This window comes from Pleurodeles waltl, chromosome 4_2 (genome assembly GCF_031143425.1).
Source record: "Pleurodeles waltl isolate 20211129_DDA chromosome 4_2, aPleWal1.hap1.20221129, whole genome shotgun sequence".
Taxonomy (NCBI): domain Eukaryota; kingdom Metazoa; phylum Chordata; class Amphibia; order Caudata; family Salamandridae; genus Pleurodeles; species Pleurodeles waltl.
In genome coordinates, this window is record NC_090443.1 from 1,037,496,446 (window position 1) to 1,037,508,631 (window position 12,186).

General features: G+C 46.4%; 1 protein-coding gene across 1 annotated transcript in view; it reads left to right on the forward strand.

The window, feature by feature from the left end:
* UNC93B1 (unc-93 homolog B1, TLR signaling regulator) overlaps nt 1–9,431 on the forward strand; it is a 123,768-nt gene extending 114,337 nt beyond the window's left edge. The window contains exons 11-12 of the mRNA XM_069232967.1: nt 1,621–1,739; nt 6,755–9,431. Of these exons, the coding sequence (XP_069089068.1) occupies nt 1,621–1,739; nt 6,755–7,132 (497 nt within the window). The 3' untranslated portion in view covers nt 7,133–9,431. The remainder of the gene's footprint in view (nt 1–1,620; nt 1,740–6,754) is intronic.
* The last annotated feature ends 2,755 nt before the right edge of the window (nt 9,432–12,186 follow it).

Here is a 12,186-nt window from a genome sequence, read left to right on the forward strand (position 1 = left end):
TGGAGGTCTTACATTTTGGTTACCTAAAACTTCCTTTCCTGAAGAGTGTAGTCAAATTCAGCATGAGGTGCTGAAGCCCACACACAGCCTGCTGCACTCCTAAATGGAAACGTTTGCCCACTACTGCATTAGCAGTCACAGCAATCCCATTTAAGTCTTGGTGCAGGATATCATTTGCTGCCTGTTGTGTGTGCAGAAAGCAGGATTAGCATACACCTCTGTCCGTTTACGTGTAGCAGCAGTTATAGCCTACTTGCACAAAGCGGAACGTTTGTCACTCTTTAAAACCACTATCATTAAACCTTCATAGAAAGCATCAAAAGAGTCGTAAGAGTTGTCCCACAAAGGACACCTCCGGCACCTGCTTAGAACTTGACTGTAGTCGGCACTAGGCTTGTGAGGCCTCCTTTTGAGCCACAGCTCTTCAGTGGCATGCGTTTATTCTCATGAAAAGTGTTTTTTTTAAGCGGGCATCACCTTTCTAGGATGAATCAATGAGTTGCAGGCCTTAGGTATAGAACCTTTTCTTCAGGTTCACAGAGATAGGTTAGTCCTGAGAATCAACCTAAAATTCCTACCAAAGGTGGTTTTCCTGTGCAATGTCAATCAATCTATTGAGTTGCCCAAATCCTTCCCATGTCCAGAATCTGTAGTGGAAAGTGCATTGCATACATTAGGTGTTAGGAGGGCTCTCATGTACTCAGGAGGTTATACTGGTGCTGAGCAAGTGTGATTCTAGCCAAACCAAGAGCCTGGTGGGACTCCCTGAAAAGCCAGGGCTTCAGCTGCTTGTGGAATTCAAGAAGGGAGGAGAAGGCTTTTATGTGCAGTGGCAGGTTGTTCCATGACTTAGGAGCGATGGAGGAAAAGGATTACGTCTGGATCTGGTTTTCCATATGTGTGGAATATGTGCAAGTAGGAGTCCGGATGAGCGGAGGTGTCTGGAATGTTTCTGAAAGCAGATACGGCTGTTGAGGTATGCTGGGTCAGTGTTGTCTGGTGCCTCCAATGTGTGGGTGAGGAGTTTAAATTGTGCTTGTTTGTGTACGGGAGCCACTGGAATTACTTCAGGTTTCGTGTGATGCGAGTGCAGCGTTGGAGGCTGGGAGTGATTCTGCCTGCCGAACCCCGAATGGTCTGTAGTCTTCTGGTGTTTAGTTGATCCCCCTTCACAGGCCGCGGGCATGAGTGTTGGTTTTCCAGGTGCTGATTGGAAGCCATTGGAATATCTTCTCCAGCATGTTCAGGCCATTAAATCATGAGGTGGTGACGGCGTTGACTTAGGTGACCATGTCAAGTTTGGGGTCCATGCCGATCCTGAACTTGTAAGGGGCTGCATTTTACATTTATGTGTCCGCTTTATATCTTACCCCAGTATCAAGGTGCACATAGAGTTACACTATTAAAGACACACTACATCACAATCAATAGTGCAGGTGTGTGTTTGTGCGTAGGAAAGAATAGAAGAATAGCCTCTTTAATTCTCTCTTGCCACATTTCACCTTTTTTTTTTACAGTGTTTCTTTAAACCCTCTCCCTTCTTTAGGAGATTTTTCATGTCTTTTGAAACATTACCTTTCTCCATCTCATAATTCCAACCTCTATCCCTCCTCCCTGCAGTAATCCTCGTGATGTTCTACGAGGACAAAGAACGCCAAGACTTCGTCTTCACCATTTACCACTGGTGGCAGGCCATGGCCATCTTCGTTGTGTATCTCTGGGCCAGTCTGCCCATGAGGGTAAGTGTCTCAGAGTTCACCCCAGACCTTTTGAGCTTCTGGGGAGGTTCCAGGTGAAGCTGGGGTGCTTCATAATTACCTTGAGTTCTGGAGGGCTGCAAAGACCTGGCTGCTCCCAAAGACCTGGTCTTTGAAGACCAAGAAGGTGGTATATCTCCCCATGCATGACTCTTTCTGCTTCACTTCATACAATAACACAGACACAAGTGTGCTGCAAAGGACACTACTGCAACACGGTTGGAGCACTCCTGCACACCTCACGCATGGCACTCACAGGCATGGGCCACACTGCAAACACACACACACACAGCAATGCACAGCAAACAGGATAGCCTCCTACAAGTCCATCCAGGAAGATAGAACAGGGTCACAACAGTGACATGAAGTGCTTTATAAATGATGCAATCTAATGCTTATCAGAGATGACTCACAAAGAGCATCATCGGTGACATCACAGATTACACCACATATGAAAACGACACCCAGAAACTGACTCAGATTACTTTGTTTACTACAAATGCAGTCACATGCCATAGGTGATCACAGAATCAAAGTTGTATGGTATGCTATGTGTGAATTAAAGGGAAGTTGACGGTTCAGGCAATACACATGTATGTTGTAGTCAGTGTTGAGCCCATCAATCTTAACTGTTTTTTTCCAGCAACTCTATATATATTCATATATAGGTATACAGGAACAGTCCAGCTTACACTACCAAGACAGGATCTCTCCAGCCAGAAACACAAGCAGCTCCAGACCAGTTTAAATCTACTTATGCCTCATCAGTGAGTTATAGCTAGTGTCACTGTAAGTACTTTCCAGGGGCGGCTCCTTGGCATTTGCGAAGGAGCGTCCCCCCACTAGCTGAGGTAGCAGCTGAAAATAAAACAATATTTTACTATTGTTTTATTTTTCAGCTGTTGGCTCAGCCAGCGTGTGCAGGGAGGGGCGGGCTGGGAGGGGGAGTGGGGATGAGGAGTGAGTGCAGTAAATGCGCATGTCAGTTTGGCCGGCCTAAGACGGCGCAGCCGGGTTGGAGAAACAGCACAGACTCCAATGCACTGTCTGAGTGGCAGACCAAGCCACTCAGACCAATCCTAATGCTGCTCTCATGGTACCTATAGCATGAGAGCAGCATCAGGATTGCATGGGTCCCAGGGACTGCAACAAATAACAAGATGACGGAAGGAGTGCTTGCAATAATCTCAGCCTCAGGCAATTGCTTGGGCTGTACTACAGTGGAACAGTTTTCATCCAGTGTGTCACCTGGACCTTCTGGCCGTGTTTTCTGGAGGAGCACAGTATGTGCCCCTTCCACTCCGTAATATGGCGGTCTGCTGACCGCAGGCACTGGCGGTCGAATGGCGGGTTCGGCTTTCATAACGAGGGCCAGAATACCTGAAGAAAACCTGCATCGACCCAGAGGGGGTGGTTCTATATTATATAGGGAGAGAGCGCAACCGTTATCCAGGTTGGTTTCCCTAAGGACTTACTACATTCCAAACAACCTTTCAGCTTTTAGGAAGATCCACTGAAACTGTTGGGGACTTTTACATGCATTTTTAAACCATAGGGGGTTGTCGAATGGGAACAGCAGAGGCTGCCTCTCCAGTACCCTTGAAAGTTATGGGAACATACAGCATAACTTGCTGCTTTCTAACGCACTGTGTACTGGATTGTGTTGTGTTTCATTGAGTACAGTACCCTGCTTTTTCAAAGACTGTGGGGCATATTTAAAAGGATGTGGCACAGGTCAGCGCAGCAAGTGACCTTGCTGTGCCGCCTTGTGCCACAGGGAAAGGGCAGGAATGCGCTATATCTACAAGATATGGCGCATTTATGTCCTCTCTCCCTGTGCTGGCGCACAATGGGCAGCCGAAGCAGGCATCCTTGCACCATGGTGCATGGGTGCCTGCGTCACAGACAGGGTTGTTGCAGAATGCAGCACACATAGAAAGAGGAAAAAACAAGGAGAAATAAAAATACTTCTCCTCGTTCCACCTCGCCTTGCGAGGCGTAACATTTTCACGCATTCCCAGGTTTAGAATGCCTTGTTAATCTGGGAATGCGCCAAAAGCCATGGGTGTCTGCAGTGTGAGCCGAGGGCGCATCAAAAAGGTGAGCATAGCTGGACATTGAGGTATTGACTTGTGTTAGTTGTCTTATTGAGTTGTGAGTCTTTAACCCCACACCACCTCCCTGAGTAAGCCTTGGACTTCTCAACTTCACTACCCTGACGGGGAAGAGCTAAATGCGTGTACTAGCTAGAGAGAAACTCACCAAAGGGGAGGAGGCCTCATACCTGGGGGGGGGGATCTGAGCGACCAGCCTGGAACGTACCAGATGAGGAGAGCAGAGATATGTTTGGATCCTTTATGATGAAGGGCTAGAAAGACCAACCAAATAGCCTTAGAGATGCAATAGGCAGCCAGTGCAATGTGCGAATGCCTGTTGCGGGTGTTGAGAACGAGGCGAGCAGCCGTATTCTGCACCACTTGCAGTTTATTCGAAGAGGAGATATCAGTATTCAAGGAAAGGATATTGCAGTAGTCAAGTCAGGAGGCGACTAAGGCAGTGATCACCGAATGGCGCAATCCTACCAGAATGAATTGAAATATTATTCTAAGAGTCCTATGTGGAAGCATGTCCTCATAGTACGATTGAGGTATGTCTTATAATTAAGAGAGGTGTCAAAGATGATCCCAAGATTTTTAGCAGCTTTCACAGGGGTGGGTAGAGGCCCACACTCCTTTGGCCACCAGTTGTTGCTCCAAATGGATTCTTGTGCCCCAAACACCGACACCTTGTTTTTGTCTGTATTAAGTTTTAGAAAAGTTTCTTTCATCCAGGTATTAACCCTGGACATTCAAAGATTGGACTTATTTGCTACCGAGGACCGATTGTCAGAGATTGATACAATAATCTGTCTGTCGTCCGCATAAGACAAGGCTTGAAAGCTGAATGAGCGTATCACTTCAGCAAGAGGGGTGACGTACAGATTAAAGAGAGTGGGGCTTAACAAAGACCCCAGGGGGATTCCGCATGGAAGACTAAATGCCTTAGTTTTAAAGCTACCACAGCCAAGAGCTTTGAGAGCACAAGAAAGGGAGCTTTAGGAACTGTAGTAATACTGCAGATAATCACTGAGTGCCGGGAGCTGTAAGAACTCAAGGGAGAGGGAGCCTTAGGAGCTGCAGCATCACTGGGAGAACCATTGAGTGCTAGGAGCTATAATAGCACAAGGGAGGGAGTCTTAGGAACTTTAGCATAACTGCAGAGAGTTCCTGAGTTCTAAGAGCTATAACAACACAAGGGAGGGAACCTTAGGAACTGTAGCATAACTGCTGAGAGTCACTGAGTGCTAGGAGCTATAATAGCACAAGGGAGGGAGTCTTAAGAACTGTAGCATAACTACAGAGAGTTTCTCAGTTCTAGGAACTATAACAACACAAGGGAGGGAGCCTTACGAACTGTAGCATAACTGCAGAGAGTCACTGAGTGCTAGGAGCTATAATAGCACAAGGGAGGGAGCATTAGGAACGGTAGCATAACTGCAGAGAGTCACTGAGTGCTAGGAGCTATAATAACACAAGGGAGAGAGCCTTAGGAACCGTAGCACAACTGCAGAGAGTCACTGAGGGCTAGACGCTTTAATAGCACAAGGGAGGGAGTCTTAGGAACTGTAGCATAACTGCAGAGAGTTTCTCAGTTCTAGGAGCTATAACAACACAAGAGAGGGAGCCTTAGGAACTGTAGCGTAACTTAGCTGAGACCATTGAGAACTTTACCATCATGGTGAGAAAGCGTTTGTATTGATGATCTTAACATCATATGGAAGATACTCCATTACTGTTGAGAACTTCTCAGTGGAAGATATTGTTGTACAATCTTTAACAACACAGGGAAGAGGCCTTGAGTCTTTGGACACTTGAGAACTTGAGCAGCCACTAGTGTCAGGAACTGCAACAGTACAGGGGAGAGATTGTCATGTTAAGAATTTTGTTTGGACTGGAGAGAGATTGCTGGTAACTAACAGGACAGAGACAGTGTAGGAGACAGTCGAGAGTTGAGTGTAGGAAAAGGGGAGAATTTCCAAGTTGTAGGGCTATAATGACACAGAGGAGAGGCAGTGAGTGTTTTATACTGTAACAAGACTTTGTTACAAAAAGGGCTGGCCATAAAAATCTGCTGTGAGTAACTCCCAGCATGACTCCGCCAATTTCAGGGGATTCACTTCTGCCTGCAGTGGGCTGAAAACCATCTGCAGGTGGTAATTTACCAGTGACCTACTAAGTGCATTAAGATGACCGTCCAGCTGCAAGTAGTGGGTTGTCGTGATTGGACACCAGCAGCCATTGGTGGATAATAAGATTGGTAAAAGAGGAGCAATTTGATTTCCTACTCTTTCAACCAACCAGAATAGGTCCCTATGTGAGGACCCTTCTGATTCGCTCATGGCAGCCGGTTAGTATCGCTGTTGGTATCATGCACCTCCCTGTAGCACGGGCAGCCCAGACAATGTCAGTTTTCTGTATCCGGACACAAAGGGCCTGATTTAAAACTCGGCGGACAGGTTACTCGTCACAACGTGACGGATATCCCGTCTGCGGAAATCTAAATCCCAACATTTCTTACAGGATTTATATTTTGGCGGACGGGATATCCACCCCCGTTGTGATGTAGTAACCCATCCACTGAGTTCTAAATCACACCAAGAGTCTCCCTGTTTCTCCGTTAGGACTACAGCATGGATTTAGGTGGGTTTTTAAATCCATGTTCACTCCACAGTTGAGCTATTTTCTTCACCCAGGAACAACACTGTACTGAAAGATGACAAAGTTCCTGGGTATTACTAATAAAAACATGTAGTTCGTTTGATTCCAGTCTGGAGTTTGAGGTACTGTTCTTGAACACCAGATTCTACCATACCTACAAATGTGTTGTTAGCTGAGCCCCTGGACCGAGAGTGCCATGTTCATCATTAACGTGATTCTGTCTGCTTCCCTCCCTCACAGGCCAAGCTGGCCATCATGCTGGCCATGGTGCTGGTCTCCACCCTTTCATACCTGTGGATGGAACACAAGATCTCCCGCAACGTCCGCCCTCGCATCCCCAAAATCCCCAAACCGAGCCATAAGGTCAGAGGTTACCGCTACCTGGAGGACGAGAACTCCGACGAGTCCGGCTCGGAGCAGTCTGACGAGGCCAGCGAGGAAGCCTCCCAGGAGGAAGAGGAGGATGAGGAGGAAGAAGATGATGATGAAGGAAGTCAGGAAGATGTTAGGGGTGGGGGCCGTGTTGGGCAAAGAGGGGGGAAGGAGAGGGAGCCTCGCCGGCGGCGGAGACGGAACCAACATGACCACAGCTATGAGCAGGCGGTGGAGGAGGAATAGGGCACTCAGTGCGGCGGGTGAGCAAATGATGCACAGGACCCAACATTCCCTTCCTGTAGAGCAGGGGTCTTCAAACTGGGGGGCAGGCCCCCTTAGGGGGCCTCAAATGATCCCCGGGAGGTGCCAGGCCCTGGATAACAGAAGCATTGTGCCGATAACAGGGCTTTGTTTTATGCTGGAAAAAATTAGCAGCAGTAGCCCAACCTGTAATAGGCCATCACTGACATCTTTTGTCATTTATGTGAAAGCCGGTAGTTTTGGTCAAAAGGGAACCCACGCCATATACTATTCAAAACCCCCACACCCACTTCTAATAATCACACTGTGGATACCTTTACACGTTAATAAGGCCTGCCAGACCAGAATAGTATGTTTGGCATCATGGATTTGATTGCATTTTTAAAACAGTAACAGAATTTCTCTGCAATGTTTAAATAAGTCTCGACTTATTTTAAACATTGCCAATTTAATAGAATAATTGTGAAAAACTTGGAGGCGGCCCGATTTTTTTTGTTTCACTGTGGGGGTGAATGGGGTGCAGCATTAAGATGTTTGAAGACCACTGCTGTAGAGAGAGACTAGCTATTGTCTGAGCTGAAACATTTATATATCAGTATATAGGTGCTGCCCCGTTTTGTATCCAAATTATCCTCAAGAGTCTGTAAATAGTGTTGTAGAAGTTAAGACGGTACATAAATCTACATGTGCTCTGTTGCTTTCCAGCTTGGTTTGCACTATATAAATACACACGCATACACCTGTGATGCTCTGCACCGGAGACCCAGGCAGGGCCCAGCTCTGGAGTACATGTTGCATACTGCCTTGCTCAGTCAGTGGTAAGGATATGCATGTTATTTTCTTTGAGACAACCCACTTTCCATGGTCAAATTCTAACGAAATGAACAATAAATGGATCTTCCACTTGCTGGAGCCATTGCAGTCCTTTCTTATTTGTGTTGGCCTTTGGAGGTCGATCGCTTGGAGCATTTCCTTCCCTTGCTCTCTTTCTCTCTCTCTGCCTCTCTCTCTCTGTCTCTCTCTCTCTCTCTCTCGCCACATTAGAACTTCTCACCCGCTGTGTAGCTATAGAAGGGCCAGATGTACGACCTTTTGTTTTGCGACTCGCAATTTGCAATCCATTTGGGAGTCACAGTTTGCGAGTCGCAAAACAAAATGTTCAACAGTTGCAAATGACCCATCTCATCAATATTCATGAGGTAGATCACAATTTATGACCCCATTGGGAATGGCCACACTCACAGGTATGGAGGCCTGCTAGGGTCAGCAGACCACCATGACTGTGACTGCTTTTTAATTAGAGCATTTTTTTTTAAATGCAGCCTGTTTTCCTTAAAGGAAAATGGGCTGCATTTCAAACAAAAAATGAAAAGATTTATTTTTATTTTTTCAGAGTAGACAGTGGTCCGTGGGACCACTACCTGCTTTGAAAAAATATTTTCGCTACCATTCACAAAGGGAAAGGGGTGCCTTAGGACCATTTGTGAATGGGTTACCACCAATTTGAAAGATGTTAACTGAAATTGTTTTGCGACCACATTCACTGTCACAAAACAAACATACCACTGCGACTTGCATTTAGGAAGGGATGTCCTTGGAACCCCCCTTCCTGATTGCGACTCGCAGACCTTTTTTGGGATTCGGAAATAGATCACCCAGTCACAAAATTGGGTTTGTACATTGAGAAATGCTTTTTTCTTATCGCAATAGGCGAATCAGGCCTTTTGTGACAAGAAAAAAACTTCTTACATCTGGCCCGAAGTCCTCTCTTTTTCTGTTTCTTTAAGATAATCCTGTCCTATCTCATTATACGCTGAGATCTCTGTCGCACCTGCGGGGTCTCCGGAGTCAGAATATGAGTAAGAGTAAACTCGTACATTACAGTATGAATACCCAAAAACTTTTAAATTTACACTAAAATGTGAGATTACCTTTGGGAATCTGGCCCTTTGTCTGCAGTGGGATTCGGGGTTCCACAGTCTTGCCCTCCCGACAGTCCCCTATGCTTTGAGATCTCTGCTGACAGGGTGTATGACATAGTATTTCTGTAGCACCTTTAAAAATACATTTCAGATATTTTGCGGTTAAGGTTTTTAAAGTACACTGAATTTCAAAACATTTTTTACTGTAGTCATTTGCCTCTTATTGTACTTTGTTGTTAATCTTCTTGTAGTGGGAGAGGGTTTGAATGTTACACAATTTTTTTTTGTAGTAAAACATTGATGCCAAATGTGACTTCACAGGAACGAATGGTGTGAAATAAACTCACACTAGAATATGACATTTGGGTGTATTTTTTTTTTTGCAGAATGTTTTAAAAGTTGGTATTTTTGTGTTAGATTCCTCTGTGGCGATTTAAAGTGCAGTGAGTGGTCTCCACTGGTAAACAGAAGTAAAGATCTCGTAAACTGCAGGTGTTCTCAAAATGACATTTGGAACAAAAGCTTAAATCTTGTAAATAATTCTCTGGTTTGGTTCTTGCAGATTTCAGCTTTGACACTTCTGAACTTCTCAGGAATCTGACTTAAGAAACACGCAAAAGGAGCGGGAACCAGCCCTGTAGCAGGAAAATTAGGACCCTAGCTGGAACTAGCATTTCCCAAGGGAGGAGTGTCCATTAGCTTGTGGGAAGCGCCTACCTGTGAATAACACTAGATGTGGATAGCGCTTTACAGCAGAGGGGTCTTGGCACTCAGTATAATGTTGGAAGGCTTGCCCTGGACAACATAGGAAGAGGAGGGGAGCCCAAGTTCTGTGGCAGCAGACACTGGCAGGGAGAGGAGTGCAGAAGGGTAACAGTGCGCTAGGATGGGACGAACGCCTAAAATCAGTCAATCAAGTGGATTTATATAGCATGACTAATCACCTGAGGGAGTATCCAGGCACTTGAGGGTAACTCAGTCGAACAGCCAGGTCTTGAGTGCTCTCCGGAGTTCCAGTAGACCGGTGGATCCCAACCTGTGGTCCAGGGACCCATGGGGGTCCGCGAAGCCTTCTCAGGGGGTCTGCTTCGGAAATTAAATAGTATTAACAGTTTAGGTACCCAGCTTTCAGTAATGACTCAGTGGGGAGTCCCCAGATTCCAATAATGATTCAGTGGGGGTCCGTGGGTTCCAGTAATGATAAAGGAGGTCAATATGACCCTGTCGGCCGGCGGTACACTGGTGGTAACACTGCCAACAGGCTGGCGGTTTTCCGCCAGTGTATTATGACCGTGGCGCATTAGCCACGGCCATACTGCCGGCCCCTACACTTGACCGCCAGGCAGTCATAATCCTCAAGGCAGCGCTGGGGATTATGAGTCCCCAACCGACAGGCTGGTGGTAAGGGGCCCCCAGGCACAGCCCCATCGCGCATTTCACTGTCTGAATTTCGGGCAGTGAAATGCGCGACGGGTGCTGATGCACCCATGCACATCAACATTGCCGCCGGCTCTATTATGAGCCGGCTTCAATGTTGATGTGACCTTTCCGCTGCGCCAGCAGACGGAAACGCTGTTTCCGTCCGCTGGCCCAGCAGAAATGTCAAAATAGTGAGCCACCAATACCGCCAGCACTGGCGGTATTGTGGTGCCCGCGGCTTCAGCGGTCTTTTTGCAAGACCGCCGAAGTCGTAATGAGGGCCAAAGTGTTGTCCACAGAAGTCAAAAGGTTGGGAATTACTGCTGTAGAGAGTTGGAAGTTTGTATCTGTGAAGGGAGGTCGTTCGAGGATTTCACTGTGATGTCGGAGAAGGAGCATCCTCCATTGTTGCTTTGGTGGCTACATGGGGTGTGGACGAGTGAGAGGGAGGCTGAGAGTAGTTGTCTGGAAGGGTGGTGGAAGTTCAGGTGATGGTTGATGTAGGCCTGTCCTTGGTCATGCTGTACTTTGTAAGCGTAGATCATCAGCTTGAATTGGCATCTCTTGTGTATGAGGAGCCAGTGGAGTGTGCTGAGGTGGGGGGGTGATGAGGTTCCATCTAGGGAGGTCGAAGATGAGTCTGGCAACGGACTTCTGTATGGTCTGGAGTCCCTGCAGAAGGTGTGTGGTGATCCAAGCGTGAGTGTGTTGCCGTAGTCTAATCGACTGGTGACTGGTCACTGAGTGACGGTACGTCTGGTGTTCAGGGAGAGCCATTTGAAGACGTTTTGTAACATGCAAAGAGTGCGAAAGGAGGCAGAGGTGACTGCATTGATCTGGGACTTCATGGTCAGGATTATGCTGGGGTTTCTGGTGTGGTTGGCCAGTTTGGGTGATGGTCCTAGTTCAGAGGACCACCAGGAGTTGTTCCAAAGGGTGGTATTGTTGCAGAAGATCAGGACTTCCGTATTGCCCATGTTGAGCTTCGGCAGTTGCCCTTCATCCAGTTGCCGATGCTGGTCATGCACCTGTGGAAGTTGGTTCTTGTGTTTGCGGGATCTTCTGACAGCGAGAGGATGAGCTGGGTGTCATCTGCATAGAATATGATGTTTAGTCCGTGGGATCTGACGATGTCATGTAGGTGTTGAAAAGGATATGACTGAGGGAGAATGATTGAGGGACACCTCAGATAATGTATTTAAATAAATCAAATAACAAAAAACAAATGTAAACTAATTATCATTTTCAAGCCATTTTATTTCCCCTTCCCATCTTGAGCATTGTACTACGGGAGAGGTAAATTCCAGAAAGAATTTTAGATGTTGCTGAGATCAGTTGAGCAAATTATATTTGCACAGGGTGCAGCTTGACTGCAAAAATCATTGAACCAGAGACCTTTTTACTGAAGTTTAACACATTCCCAGCTGAACCATTCGGACTGATGAGAGATGAAGATCTGTGTGTACAGTCAGTTCTCTGTAGATCTTCAAGGGGGAGCATCCATTTTTGTGGCAACTAATGCCTTTGCCCCTGAAGTACCTTTTTAGGGTTTGGCTGCCGGCAGTAGCAAGGTTGAACATTCACAGAAAAGTTTAGTGAGACAAAATGTCCATAAAACTGTGATACATGCATGTACATTCTTCTCTAAAAACATTACAAGATAAATATATTGACTACATCTCTTAAGATATGAAT